The sequence below is a fragment of the Ichthyophthirius multifiliis genome, assembly GCF_000220395.1.
Source record: "Ichthyophthirius multifiliis unplaced genomic scaffold scaff_1120509251306, whole genome shotgun sequence".
Lineage (NCBI taxonomy): Eukaryota > Ciliophora > Oligohymenophorea > Hymenostomatida > Ichthyophthirius > Ichthyophthirius multifiliis.
The window spans coordinates 1-15,753 of NW_004086003.1; the positions used below are offsets into that span (position 1 = coordinate 1).

The following is a 15,753-nucleotide window of genomic DNA, read 5'->3' on the forward strand; positions in this document are numbered from 1 at the left end:
ACCCCACCCCAACCCCAACCCCAACCCCAACCCCAACCCCAACCCCAACCCCAACCCCAACCCCAACCCTAAACCCCAATAACAAACGTAATATAAATAAAAATAACAATAATACTTTTTCATTATAAATTATTTATTTATTATTTTGATTTATATTATATTAATAAATAAAAAAATTATAAATATTTTATATTATTATATTATTTAAAACATGAAATTAAGTTAAATTAAAAAAAAAACTTATTAATAAAAAAAAATTATAAATTTATAAAATAATAATATTTTATATAAAATAAAAAATTTATTATACAAAAAAAGATTTAATCTATATAAAAAATAAATAATTATTTATTTAATATATAATATATTTTTTGCTTTATAAAATAAAAATTATATTTTATTTAATATATATATATATATATATATAATTTTTTAATTTTCATTTTTTCATTTTTTTTAATGATCAAGATTTTAAATTTTTTTCATTTATAAATATTATTGTTTTATACTTCATTATATTGATTATTTTTCTAAATTAATATTTATTAAAAAAATATATATATATATTATATTTTTATATAAAATATTACGAAAATTCTATTAATTTGTTTCAATATTCTTTCTTAATTAAATCCTTTTTCTTAAACAAGAAATTAATTTAACTTTTCTAAATTAGGTTTTTACCATTTTATCTTGAAAAAAATAAAAATATAAAATACTATATATATTTTAATATAATTTATTAAAAACTTCTATTTTTTCAACATTTTCAATTTCTGGTTTTTAAAATAAATTTCTAACTTCTTAAAAATTATAATTTTTAGGGATAATAAACCTATTTTATTTTTTCTCAATAAAATTAATAGTATTTTCTAAATTCTTAAATTCCTTTATTAATTTATAAGCATTTACAGGTCCTATCCCTTCAATTTTCTCTAAATAATCACATCCGCACAAAATACACAAATCAATAAATTAATTTTCTGAAAATTCAAGTTCTTTTAACATTTAATAATGATTAATTTCAACTATAGGCTCTTTTTTACTATTTAACCCTCTCAATAAAATAGTAGTACCAAATGTTAAAGCATCCATATCTTCAGTAACGGTTGCGAAAACTTGTCCTGTTTTCGTAAGAGCTGCACATTATGCTTCAGCTTCTCCAGGGGCTTCAATAACAGGAAATCCTAATAATTTAAGCATTTTAATAGCATCATTTTTCATTTCTTATGTAATAAAGATATTTCTTTATTCCATTTTTAAGGCTTAAACCATATTTTAATTTTCAAGGAATTTTTATTGTTTTTCTAATGCATCAAATTTTTATTTTTGTCTTTTTTTAACTTTAATATTTGTATAATTAATAAAAAAAAATATATAAATACTTCTTCAGATTTAAAAATAGGAGGATTTCCATCAAATACCCATATTGGATTTATTTAATTTTCTATAAGCGAAATAGTTCGATTAAATAAACCTATTAAATGTGCTGTTTTATTTCCATTTTTATCAGTTAAATTTTTTATTTAAAATTATTTTATACTACTAGTTTAAGATAAAAATTAATACATTACCTTTATTAATATATTTATATATATATATATATATATATATTATATATACTTATATATATTTATATAAATTAAATTATTTATTTTTTTACTATTGATGCATCATTTGCTACTATTTTTCCTTTATATTATTTTATATCATTTTTTTTTATACAATTTGGTGCAAACTTTTTTAACAATTCCATTAATTTATGAATTCCCATTGTTTTATACTATATGTTATTAATTTATTTTTATACATATATATAATTATTTATATTTTACTTTTAATTAGAAATTATTAATTATAAATATATTTTTTTATAATATAATTTTTTTATAACAAATATTGAATCTTTTTAAATTAATATTATATTCTTATGTATTTTAAATATATATATATTTTTTTTTCAAAAACATTAATTTTTATGTTTTGTTATTTTATAGAATTTTTAAAAATTAGATATATGTAAAAATATATATAATTATAAATAATTTTAATTATAATATATAAATTATAAAAATATATTATAAATCTATTATATATATATTAAAAAAAAAAGATTATATATAATAAATAATTTAACACATAATTAAATTTAAAAAATAATTTCATATAACTTTTTATTTATAATATTATAAATAAAAATAATTAATAAAAGATATATTTATATAATATTATAATTATAATAAATAAAAAAAACATCAAAAAATATAAATATTTATTTATATAATTTTATATATAATTTATATTTTTAATTATTAATACTTTATATAAAATATTTATATTATTATATTTCTTAAATAAAAAAATCTATATATATCATTATATTAACTTATTAATCATTTTTTTTATAAAGCTTATAATCTTACATCATTATTTAATTTATTATCAATTTCTTCATATTTTTACAACGCAATACTTTCAAACCTTAAAGCCCTTTATTCCAAAATATCAATTTTGAAGTTAATTTCTTTAATTTCTTCTTCTAATTTTGCATCTATTTCTTATTTTTTAGACACTTAATATTCTTTTTATTCTAAAATATTTTTTTAATATTCAATTCTTTTTTGAATTATTTCTGCTCTTGAAAGTAGTTTATCTTTTAATTTTTACATTACTTCATTTTTAACTTCTAATGCGTTTTAATAAGTGAGTATAGAGACATTAAGTAAACCTCTTTTTTCTAAATAATTGTATAAATAATCATTTTAAGCAGCATCTTTTAATGCTTATTCCTCATTTTTTTTTGCTTTTTATTTGAATCTTTCTCGGGCTTTATCATGTAGAGCCAATTCTAGTTTTAATTCGGTCTCCCTCATAATTACTTCATCATCTTTTTAAACTTTTTCGGCTTATTTTAGTTAATTGATACATTCTTTTTCTAAATTTACCATTTTTGAATACTCTAATTAAACCAAATGGTCGTCTAATTTATTAGAATCTTATTATTCACTCGTTTTCTAAAATCCGTGCAATTAATCTCTTTAATAAATTTTAACTATAGGGGTTATTTCACCCTCATTTAAATGAAAATATACCACTACTTCATCTTAAATGAAATCTATAATTATTTTAGCTATTTAATCATTTGCATTCTAATAAAGATTTTTTGAATATTTTTAAGTTATTTTTAATATATAAACTTCACCAATATTATTATCAACAAAAACTTTATCATTAATAAAATTATTAGATGATTTTTTAGAACAAAATCTAAAAAATTATATATATATATAAAATATATATAAATTTATTTATATATAGATATATATATATATATATATATATATATATATATATATATGCCTTATCGATCTATATATAATTCTATCATCTCTATTTTTATATTTTAGAATTGTTTTTTCTCCTATAATTTCTTATCTTTAAATAAGACCGTCATGATTTCTATTTTCGTAATAATTAATTATTTTCATTCTTCTATCTATACAAATAATTTACTTCCATTATTACAAAGCTTATGGTATTTACTTATTTTCATACTTAGCCATTTCATATTCTTCAATAGTTTTAAATTCGAATGGATATCTTCTTCTTAAATACAGCTTGTCACTTCTATGTTAATAAAAATATCTATATTCTTTTATTTTTAGTCTTTTATAGTCTTCAAAAATAGTAATCTTCTGCACTAAACCGTCTTTTTGGCAATAAGGAGCAAATGTATCTACCCTAACTTTATTAAAAAAAGTTGTTCCTTCTCCTAAAGGACTTCCCTTCATAAAAGCCTCTTTATCAATGTAAATTTTTGGTGCCCAAGGTGGCGGCATGTCTAGAATTTATGCTAGATCTTCTATTTATTCTTACTCAGGATTTTTTTATTATTTTTATATTATATCCTCGTTTTCTTAATCATCTTAAAATGGAGGAGCTGCGAATTATAAAGTATCCAACATTACATATTCCCAATTTAAAGAAATGTCCATTTCATCAAAATTCAAATTTTTTACATTTAGATTTTATTACATATTTATCCAAAAGTTCTTATTATTAAATACACAGTCTACACTTTCATAAGGACTTTCTAATGGATCATATACACGGCCTGTTGAAGGTTCCACAAATATGTTTTTTTTCACTCCACGCTTTCCAGGACGAATTAATACCCAACAATGTATCCTTTAGCCCTCATAAGGGTCTATATATATATGTTGTTTGTTTATATTATATGGATATATATATATATATATATATATATATATATATATATATATATATATATTAACCTGCTAACAATTCATCTGGCTCATCATCATCTATAGTTACAAGAAGTTTTTATTTTTCCTTAATTTAAGATTCTAGTTTATCCTAAATTTTTTTATCCCATTTTGAATAAGGCATTTATTTTTTATTTATAACGAATACATTTTTTTATTCTTTAGCTATTTCATTTTTTTCTTATTCAGATTACTTTTTTTCTTCTTCAGGTATATATTTACCTTTTTCCAAATATAAATATTCCATTAATGCTTCATTTTTTGACGAAATTTCTCTCGGCGCTTTTCCATATAGACAATAAGCCTCATAACCTACTCCAATAAGTAAACTACATAACAAAATACTCATATCAAAACAATCTCCTTTTTACCAAACTGCCACATTAGTTGGTGAAGGTATAATTTAAGGAAATTAATTCGGAGGATCCAGTTCTTCAAACTGTACAAAAGAAGATAAATATTTCGCACAAGAAGCATAATCATACAATTCCAAAAAGCCCAATTTCGTAGGACGTATAGTCGTACATATAAATTTTTAAATACCATACTCGTTTTTTGGATAAAGGAAAAGATCACGCTTGTCTTCAAAATATAATTAGTATTAAAACTAGTGCTTGAATTACATTACGTGCTCGAGAACAAGTTCTTCCTTTGCATTGTTTTCTTTATAACATAGATAAATCTACTCTTATTCACTGAAAATTTGGCAACGCTTTATTTTCTCGTTTTAGACGTTTGTGATATTCTCAAGAACTTTAAAGAGTTCGTCGTCTTTTTATTAAATTGGTTCATTAACGTCATTTTGGTCGATGTTTTCGGGATTTTCTAAAACTTATATTGTTTACTACATGTATTTTTTTTTTAATATGTATGTATATATCTGTTAATAAAATTTTATTTTTATAAATAAAATTTAATTTTTTTGTTGATTTATTTTTTATTTTATTATAATTATATTATTAAAAATTTTAATTTTTTCTTTTTCAATATTACAAAATTAAAAAACATATTATAAATAAAGAATATTTTAATAATATTTTATTGTCATACCATATAGGGAAGAAAATATCCTTTTGTAAAAAATAAATTAAAATTATTAAATATATTACTTATGGTAAAGAAGGGAAAATACTAGGTAAATTAGGTAAATTATTTTCAATATCATCGTAATCAGTACTTTAAAACTAAATAATAAATTTCCCAAACACACTTTAATTATTTCTAAGTTCTTGAACGTTTCTTTTAATAAATATATAGAAAAAAATATATTTATAAATATATAATATATATTATTTATATATTTATATTATATATTTTAATATCTATATAATAAACATTTTCTAAACATCATCAACAATTGAATACCCAACAATTTAAACTTATTTATTTTTAATAAACCCATAATTTTAGTAAAAGATAATAAGTCTTTTTATATTTTAAACTATACAAGTATTCGTATTACCATCATAAACAGTAGAAGAATTACTACCTATTTAATACACATTAATTTCCTGCGCTATTAATCTGCTTCCTTCCCCTTAAAAGAACTATTTTATAGCCGGTTTTTAAATTTACAATTTAATTGCATTATTTGCTTATTGGCAAGTTTTTAAATCATCAGCATCCACAACAAATCTTACCTTAAAAGAATACTATGAATATTAGTTAAAATTGACTACTTTATTCACCCCTTCTATATAATTCGGTGTAGACTCATTTATTGTTTTTAAGACTACATTTGTTACTAAATCACCATCCTAATATCCTATAATAATACCTTATTCTTAACTATTTGAAGCAATGGTTTATGTATAATTAAATTATGATATAGTTTCATTCCTTAAAAGCCTATAACCTATTTTATCCTTTATATCTAAGAAATTATATACATCAATATTATCATTAAATAAAGAAAATTTATCCGCTTTTATGCAAATTTAATTCTCTTCTTCAACTGTTACGGTATCTTGTAATTTTATATCATTATCTGCATTTTTGTTTATGGTTTAATATAATTCTCCATTTTTCGAATATACTTTGTTTATTCCCCTTTTTACGTTTACATACATCATTAGGGATGTATCGTAACAAAACTTTTAATAGTTTTTGTTTAAACAAGCATCATTGTTTTCCCATAACTACTTTTCAGTATCACTACATTCAATATCACAGCAACATAAATAATCACAGCCATCGGATTTATCACATGGGCAATTATAATAAACTAGATTTTTTTTATATAGATTATATTATTTTTATATATATTTACGACTATTTGGATAGGCTATCCAAAAAGGTTATGTTGATTGAGTATATAATGAGGTTATAAAAATAATTAATATTATTATATGTTTCATATTTTTTTTGTTATATATATATATATAAAATATGATTTTTTTTTTTTTTTAAAAAAAAAAATAATTTTTTATTTTATATATTTTAAAAATTAAAAAATTAATAAATAAATATAATTATTTATAAAATAAAAATATTATATATAAATGTTTAAAGTTTTCCAAACATTTTGATATTAAAAATAGCTTATTAGTTATTTTATATTAAGTTTATTTTTTAAATTTATTAAAAAAAAAAAAAAAAAAACTAAATTTTTATATCATAAAAAATTAAATCTAAAATAAATTTAAAATTTTTTTTTTAAATAAATATAAAAAATCAATAAAAATTATTAAAACATGGATAATTTATAAGAAAATAGTACTATTTTATATATAAGTAATCTTAAATAAAACTATATGGAACGTTTAGAATAAATGCTTTCAATGGTAAATGATGTCAGCATAAAACTAGAAGGAGATTTAGTCCTTGAATCTTTAAGAAATGATAATTAATTAGAAGAATATCGCAAATAAAGACTTAAGGAAATATTTACAGAATGCTTTTAATTTGAATAGGAAGTATATATAGATAAATTAATGGAATAGAATGCAATTATGAAAGTAAAAATATAAAAAAACGATGAATAGGTAATAACAATTTAAAATAATTTTAGCGAAACAAGAAAAGAAAACGACCTATTAAAATAAAAAAATTACGAAGTGTAATAAAAAGTTTAGTTAATGGAAAAAGAAAAAGAATAAATACTATAAAATTAAAATTAAGAAATAGAAAAAATAATTAATTAAATGAAATCAGATATGTAATTTATTAAAAATGAATGGGAAAAAAAATGCGAATAAATAAATTTATAATATCAATAAGAAATAGTAAAAACATATTATTAAAAAAATAAAAAAAATATAAAAAGCAATAATTGAAAAATTAACATATTTTGTAAATTTAAGAAATATAATAAGCTTATTTTAATAGATAAGAAAAAACAAGTGAACCTTAAGGAAAAGAATATATTCATATTTCTAAACATGAATAAATTTTACAAGAAATAACCGAAATACATAAAGAAAATATAAATTAAATATAAGAAAGACATTTATAAAATATAAATAGTAAAATAAAGGAGATTTCTGAAAGAAAATAAAAAGAATTTAACATTTTTTGTTAGGATATGGAAAATGTTTAATAACAATTAGAAAATTAAAAATGTGAAAATAAATATTTAAAGGATGAAATAAATAAATTGAATAAAAATATTTTAAAAATTTAAAATAAAATAAACGAAGATGAAAAACACTTATAAATAAAAGACAATAATATTTAAAAATTATAAGAAAGAGTTCATGAAAGTGACGCTTTGGTATAAACTAAAGAAATTCTAATTGAAAATTTACAATTATAAATATAAGAAATGTTAAAAAGTATTCAAAAAAAGGAAAATTAATTAGCATTTGGTAACTAAAAGGATTTAGAATTAAAATTAAAAGACTAATAAATTGAAAACTTATAAAAGAAAATAACCGAAAATACCAAAAACGAAAAAGAAAAAGAAAACCAAATCGATATTCTGGAAGAAAAATGTTAAAAATTTAAAAAAAACATACAAAAATTCATCTAATTAACTAAAAAAAATTAAAGGAAAAAATTTCATGAATTCAAATGTGAAACTGAAGATTTAAAAAAGGAATTTTAAGATTTTAAATAGAAAATTATTGCATTTTTTGCTACCAAAACAACCGATATTATTAAAAAATGTACTTAAATTAAAAATAGAGAAATCGAAAATTTAAAAAATACTTTAAATTAGAAAATGGCTTAAATAGACTAAAAAAATATCGTTTTAATGGAACAAAATAATAAATTTTAATTAGATTTAAATGATGAAATAGAAAAATCAATTCAAATATAATAAAAATATAAAGATTAAATTAAAAAATTATAAAAAGAAAATGAAAACTTGGATTATAATTTACAAAAAATGCAAAATAATTAAGATGAAACTAATTTTGCACTAGAAATTATTGAAAAAAAATTCAAAAAATTATCAGAAAATGCCTGTATTAATTGCCTTAAATAAATAAACCAAAAATATAATGAAAAACCTCAAAAAGATGATATTTAAAGTATATATTAAGTACCTGAAAATGCCAAATAATTATCAAAAGATGAGGGTTTTAAAAAGGAAAAACCTGTAAAAAATAACGATAATACATTATTATATGAAATCAAAAATTTATTGGCCTAAAGCTATGAATTAGTTAATAAAAATAACGAAAAAAATTCAGAAAATTATAATAAATAAACCTTAAATAAAAAAAATGATTTTTATAAAAAACTCTTCTTTCTAAAAAATTATTAAAATATATATTTTTTTAATAAAAAAATGCTTTTAAAAAAATTAAAGCATTATTTATTTTTTAATAATATATATAAACTTTAATATAATAATATATTTAAAAACTAAATCGAATTTTCTCATTTTATCTCGGTTCTTTTAATATAAACGAGCTTGATATTAATAAATAAAGCATTTATAATAATAATATATGACTAATAGTATATATAAAATTCAAAAAAAGTTTTCTTTTCCTAAAAATTATTGTTTGTATACATTTTATTTCATATTAATTTTTTAATTTTAAAAAAAGGACTTGTTTTAAAATAAATAAGAATTATAAAAAAAAAATGTTTAGTCTTTTTTTACTAAAATAAAAGATTAAATTTAAATATTTAGAATTAAATAAATGGATATATTTCGGAATTTTACATTCTAATTATATCACTATTAAAGCTTTTTGGAATTATATAAAATTTGAGATCTTTTAATTAAATTACTTTAATGAAATTTTAACTTAAAATGATTGATAAAAATTGATTATTTATTAAAGAAAAAAAGTCCTATAATAATATTTAGAATTAAAAAAAAAATATAATAATAAATAAATCGTTTATTGATATTATTAAAAAAATATTGTAAATATTAAGTTAGATTAGTTTGTTTTATATAGCAATATGATTTTAATTTTTGTAAAGATAAATTTATAAAACATTAATAAGATTTAATTTTATTAATGAGTTTTCGAAATAAAATAAGATGTGTTAATAAATTCTAATTTATAAAAATAAAACCAGTATTAATTAAATTAATATAATAAAAAATTAAAATATTTATATATGTTTAAATATTTTTCAAATACTTATAATTATTTTTATAATTTTTTTTTTTTAAAAAAAATAAAAATTAATTTAATTTTTTTTAAAAAAATAAAAATTATAAAATAAATTTTTCCATTTTAATATGCATATCTCACCAAATAAACATTCTTAATTGTCTGATTAAATAGTAGAACCTAGTATTATTTACATTTAAAATAAGGTATAGTAAACTAAATCACCTTAAAAGATATTTTAAGCCTCAAAAAATGAAGAAGAAAAATAATAATATTAATATATTTAAGAAAATGGTTTATTTTTTAACAATTATTTAATTTTAATTAAGTATTTTTTATTTATTTTCAAAGTTAAAAAATCTCCTTTAAAATCGCAAACATTTGATAAACCAAAACAAGAAAATAATTAATATCTCCATAATAATCAAGAATGTTATAATCAAACTTAATTTTAAGAAATAAATACTTTAATGCAATAATTAAACAAATATGCAAAAGATAATTAAGCTTTAGCAGAAACACTTGAGTATATTTTATATTTATTTTATTTTAAAAAAAAATTGTTTTGATAAAAGTTTATAAATTAAAGCAAATTAAGAATCAGAAAAACAAAAATATGCATTTAATGAATAATGTATATATCATATATATTTTTTTGTTTCTTAAAAAATAATTTTTATTTATATTAATAAGATTAAGAATATATCAAATAATTAAATAATTAAATTTTTTAACTTTAAACTACAAACTAATAATTAAATATAAAAAGTTTATAATTATAAAGCTAAGTTGATAAGTTTGAAAAATAAAGAATATTAATTCTCTAATAAGAATAATATAGGATAAATTAAGAAAATGAAAAAAATCAATTGTTATCTTTATAAGATTAATTAAATTAAAAAGATAACCTTATATAGTATTAAAATATATTATTAATATCTATTATATATATATATATATATATATATATATATATTTATATATATATATATATATATTATTTATAAAAAAAATAAGTTCATTAACTAATCAATTAAAATAATAAAAAGAATAAAATAATTAGACAATTTAATAAAATCAATAACTTTAAGTTGAGAATATAAAATTAAATTAAGAAATTAAAGATATTCTATAAGATATTAATAATATTTAATTAAAATACAATGATAAATTTAATAAATAATATAATTTAAATAATTTAACTTTTTCAAATTAATAATGAAATTCATAAATTTTATTGAATAGAGAAAATAAATACATTAAATTATATATAAATAAAGTTTTTATATTTATTTATTTATTTTGTTTAACCAAAAAATTAATTTATTTTAAAATAAATTTTCATATAATTTTTATTATAAAACTTAAAATTTTTAATATTTAATTTTTTAAGTTGTATATTATTATCATAAAGTTTTTAAATAATTTTATAAATTCTTTAAAGTCTCTATTTAAACCTATAAATTTCTTATTAGATTTTACTATAAGAATAAATATACTTTATTTTATGTTTTCAATAAAAGTAGATTCATAAATATAATATAATTATTTTTTTTTTTTTTCAATCAACTAGTATCCAATTGAATGTATATATAAATAATCCCTAAGGATCTAGCACCTAATTTAATCGAAATACAATCATTAGGCCAATACTACATATTAAATAAATAAAGAAAGCAATCAAACAAAAATAATAAATATGTAACATATGATTTTCTAGAGTATTCTAAAGAGAGGAAAAATTTTAAAACAAAAATACATAGTATAATTATTTTTTCCTCCAAAACAGCAAATGACGTATAATACTATAATTTCTTTTCCCTTAACAGGAGAAGTTTCCGAGTATTATATAAATATCCATATCTTTTTACAAATCAAAAAATATTAATAAAACTTTTAGAAATAACTTCATTCGAATAAAATAGATAAATAATAAAATTTTTGAATATGGATATAGGATTTTATTTTTAAATGTAAATAATTTTTATATTAAATAATTAATATTAGTTATTATTTTATATAAATAAAAAAATGATTTTATATAAATATAATATATTATAATTTTCTGTTAAAATTATTTATTAAAAATATTATAATCTAATAGAAGAGATTAAAAAAAAGATAAATAATTAATCATTTATTAAGATAGAAAAAAATTATTTGAAAATATTAAAAAATGCTTATAGATATTGATTTTTTATTAAAAAATAAGTAATTATCTATATTTTTGTTTGTTTAACATATATATTTTATATCTTTATAAATATTATATAATAAATAAAATAACATATAAAAAATAATATATTTATAAATATATTTAAAAATATATATATTATATATATATATATATATATATATATTTTATATTTCTACTAAATAATTAATTTGAAATTCCGAATTTTTCTGAATCTAAAAAAAAATTACTGAATTAAAAAAGCCATTATATGGCCAAATAATTAATTAGAATTTTCGAATTTCGAATACAATATATATAAGTTAATATGAATTATTTATTTTGTTTTAAGTTAAAATTTTATCAAATCTGGATTTAAAATATCAGCAATAAGCGGGATTACTGAAGTTTTTTGTTTTATGACAACTAAAGTTTATAATATATAAAAATATATGCATTAATTATATAATAAACAAGACAGAATTCTTTTTTTCGTCTAATAACACAGATTTAGTTATCTATTTAAATTAAATATAATATAAAACTTTATAATATATTATTTTTTGCATAAATATAGTTAATTTAAATAAAAAAAAATATTTTTAATTTATAGTTATATATGTTTAATATTATTACCATTAACAAAAAATCGAATTTTAATAAATTTTCATAAATATATATTATCTATTTTTTAATTTAGAGTATTTAAATAAAATATGTAAATTTGCTTTTTTTATATGACATTTTTATTTATTAATGCATATTTTTTATAAAATTAGCTTATGTTTCCTTATATTAAATAAATATAGGCATTTTCATTTAAAATTTAATTAATACCTAATTTATATTGATTATTGGACAAAAATAAGCTTTAGAGAAATATTTATCTGTTTTTTGATTTAAATTAAAAGTTTTTTTGTACATTTATGAATAAAAATTGTCTTTAGATAATTGACAGTATAAATTTTAAAATGATAAACAGCTTAAAAATTTATTAATTACATTATTTATTATTAATAAGCATTTTTTAGTATTATAAATTATAAAAATAATCATTTATTGTCCATTATATATTATTATAAATTTCTAAATAACTCTAGAATTTTTTTTTTTGTCTTAAAAATAAAATAAAATATAATATTATATATAAAATATTTTTTTTAAAAAAGATTTATTTTATTAATTAAAAAAAAAATATGGAAGTCTAATAATAAGAAAACAAATAGAAAAGAGATTTAAGCCAAACAAAATTTTAGTTTTTTCACCTTCTCTTTTACAAGAAGAAATCTTAAAAAACCTTATTTAAGATTAAAAACCTCAAAAAACATTTCAAACAGGTTAAAAATTAGTCTTACATAAATAAAAAAACAATCAATTTGTTCTAAATACATAATAAAAAAGTTACTAAATTCTTCCTTGTTTTCAATATTCATTAAGCCGCTAAGCCTTTTAAAGTTTTGTATAAAAATACAATGAAGAATATGCCAAAGAGTTTGAAAACAAACACTTGATTTAAATAAAAAATTAAATATTAATTAAGAATTAGAAATCGAATTTATAAAAGTTACAGAATACAGGGAAGAGTTTTATATTTTTAGATATTTTTAATAATAAGAATATAAGTAATTTTTAATAATAATAAAAAAACATATTAATATATAAAACAAAAAAGAGCGATATAAATTAAATTGAAGAAAATGAATTTGAATAATTAATTTAAGACTATAAGAAAATATTTGATTTAAAAGATACAAAAGCTGAGTATATTTTATTAAGCTGTTTTCCTTAAATAGCCGAAAACGAAAAATATTTAAAATATATATTGAATTAGGAAGTTAATAATGAAGACTTTGAGAATTCTTAAGAAAGTAAAAGTGCATGTATTTATTTAAGAGATTTTGTCGGTGAAAAAATGCTAGAATTACCTTATTTTAAGAAAGAAAGCGGATTTTTTGATTATGATTTTTATTAAAAATTAGACTTAAAATAGAATAAACTTTTGGAACCGCGAAAAATTGAGAAAATAAATTATATTTGAAAAAAAAAAAAATTTTAAATTTCAAAAAAAATAATATTTTTTAAAAAAATATTTTGTTTGTTTGTTATAATTATAATTTACATTTAAAACTTTTTTTTGTTATTATTATTATTAGTCTTCCCCCCTATCATTCAAAATAAATAAAAATGAAAGGTCTTAATTATTTAGATAGAAAAGGATATAATTATAACTAAACATCAAAACAAGAAAATATAATCGAATTTATATGTTGTTTAAGGGATTCTAATAAATTTACTTCTCAAGAATAATAAATTTTAATATATAAATCATTATAAAACGATCCCGAGTTTTTAAAAATCCAAAACATTTATATTAGAGAGCCTAAAGAGAATTTTTAAGAAATAAAATATGTAATAATGTTTAAAAATTATATTAGTTAAATTATATGCAAATAATAATAAAATATAAACGAAACCAATAGACTTTAAAGAAATTCAAAAATAATATTATAATAAGAATAGAAAGAAATTTTAGACTTAGAAGATTCAATTATATAAAATAATCCTCCTGTAATAAAACCTAATTTTAATAATATTAATTTTATTAATGAAATTTAATGGAGATAATTAAAAGTTGATATCTATTCTGAATAATTAAATTATTTATTGAATTTTTTGTCCCCTGAAAAGTATAAAATATAAAATTTATGTACATATTTATTTTATTATTGTAAAAGAAAAATTACAGAAGAAATTAATAATATTATTTAATAATAAATAGATATCCATTATAAATAAATAAAAAAAGTTATTTTAGATTTAAATAAAAGCCTAATTATTCCTTGTACTAACGAGTTTAATTTATATACTGTTATTAGTTTTATTAAAGTAACAATTCGTCTAATGTTTAATATTTCTGATTTTGAATTATGTGAAATAAGAAATAATAGTATTTAATTCTTTTCTTCATATTCTATTAATATAGCTAGTGCAGTATATTTATTTTTAATACATTTTTTCTTTTATAAATAAATTAGGATATTAAAGATAAAAATAGAATTAAGAAAAACTTAGATTTGTTTTAAGAAAACATTATATTTTATTTAGGAGAAGATGAAAAAGAACTATTAAAAGAATGTTTTATTAGTAAAATAGATAATAAATTATGTTATTTTGTTAAGAAAACTATTGATGATAAGATTTTTATTATTTATTTTATTATTGATTAGGGATACTCGGAAAATTTTAAAAAATTCTATGATAATTATTATTTATTTAACAAGTTTTAAAATTTGATAATAATAACAATTGATATTGTCATTTAAACATTAAAAGATAAGATTAGTAATAGGTATTTATAATGTATATATTATAACACTAAGTTTTATATTTATAATTAATTAGGTATTAGTTTATTTTATAATTATTTAATATGATTTAATAATATATGAACCTATAAAAGTATATTCTTTTTAATAAATTCTAAATAATCTTTGAACAAATATTCGAAAGTTAGCTATATTTTAATTATGATAAACAAAATAACTTAGTAAAAAAAATAAAAATAAAATAAAAAATTAATATATAAAAATAAGATAAATAAATAAGAATCATTTTTATATAATAATGATTAATATGTAATACCCTGTAAAATATCAATAATTGAAAGTGAATTTAACTATTTATCATATGTAAGAATATCTTAAGTCTAAAGAGTAAATTATTACAAAGCTTATGAGAATGTATAACTTTTTTTGTAAAAAAAAAACATACC

General features: G+C 16.8%; 2 protein-coding genes across 2 annotated transcripts, besides 26 other annotated features; both read right to left on the reverse strand. All coding sequences in view use genetic code 6, as the record gives it.

The window, feature by feature from the left end:
• Positions 1-79: a microsatellite.
• A 147-nt stretch (positions 80-226) lies between these two features.
• Positions 227-261: a microsatellite.
• Positions 252-305: a microsatellite.
• Positions 266-323: a microsatellite.
• A 140-nt stretch (positions 324-463) lies between these two features.
• IMG5_178850 (hypothetical protein) lies at positions 464-1,713 on the reverse strand (the record flags this gene model as incomplete). Its single annotated transcript, XM_004027601.1, has 5 exons — positions 464-508; positions 591-692; positions 751-1,333; positions 1,386-1,574; positions 1,664-1,713. 5 exons carry the CDS (start codon positions 1,711-1,713, stop codon positions 464-466), a joined length of 969 nt encoding a protein of 322 aa, XP_004027650.1.
• Positions 1,583-1,640: a microsatellite.
• Positions 1,714-1,776: 63 nt separating the features above from the next.
• Positions 1,777-1,834: a microsatellite.
• A 21-nt stretch (positions 1,835-1,855) lies between these two features.
• Positions 1,856-1,893: a microsatellite.
• Positions 1,894-2,024: 131 nt separating this feature from the next.
• Positions 2,025-2,107: a microsatellite.
• A 43-nt stretch (positions 2,108-2,150) lies between these two features.
• Positions 2,151-2,302: a microsatellite.
• Positions 2,303-2,393: 91 nt separating this feature from the next.
• On the reverse strand, positions 2,394-6,425 carry IMG5_178860 (hypothetical protein; the record flags this gene model as incomplete). Its single annotated transcript, XM_004027602.1, has 5 exons — positions 5,622-6,425; positions 5,396-5,525; positions 4,296-5,130; positions 3,361-4,207; positions 2,394-3,267 (listed from the first exon to the last, which is right to left on the reverse strand). The coding sequence occupies exons 1-5, from the start codon at positions 6,356-6,358 to the stop codon at positions 2,394-2,396; spliced, it is 3,423 nt and encodes a 1,140-aa protein (XP_004027651.1). The 5' UTR covers positions 6,359-6,425.
• Positions 3,277-3,358: a microsatellite.
• Positions 4,242-4,291: a microsatellite.
• Positions 5,550-5,615: a microsatellite.
• Positions 5,551-5,601: a microsatellite.
• Positions 5,553-5,618: a microsatellite.
• Positions 5,563-5,602: a microsatellite.
• A 320-nt stretch (positions 6,426-6,745) lies between the features above and the next one.
• Positions 6,746-6,788: a microsatellite.
• Positions 6,789-9,858: 3,070 nt separating this feature from the next.
• Positions 9,859-9,926: a microsatellite.
• Positions 9,927-10,732: 806 nt separating this feature from the next.
• Positions 10,733-10,806: a microsatellite.
• A 152-nt stretch (positions 10,807-10,958) lies between these two features.
• Positions 10,959-11,005: a microsatellite.
• Positions 11,006-11,771: 766 nt separating this feature from the next.
• Positions 11,772-11,807: a microsatellite.
• A 262-nt stretch (positions 11,808-12,069) lies between these two features.
• Positions 12,070-12,120: a microsatellite.
• Positions 12,096-12,169: a microsatellite.
• Positions 12,108-12,168: a microsatellite.
• An 803-nt stretch (positions 12,170-12,972) lies between the features above and the next one.
• Positions 12,973-13,025: a microsatellite.
• A 988-nt stretch (positions 13,026-14,013) lies between these two features.
• Positions 14,014-14,059: a microsatellite.
• A 1,480-nt stretch (positions 14,060-15,539) lies between these two features.
• Positions 15,540-15,588: a microsatellite.
• The last annotated feature ends 165 nt before the right edge of the window (positions 15,589-15,753 follow it).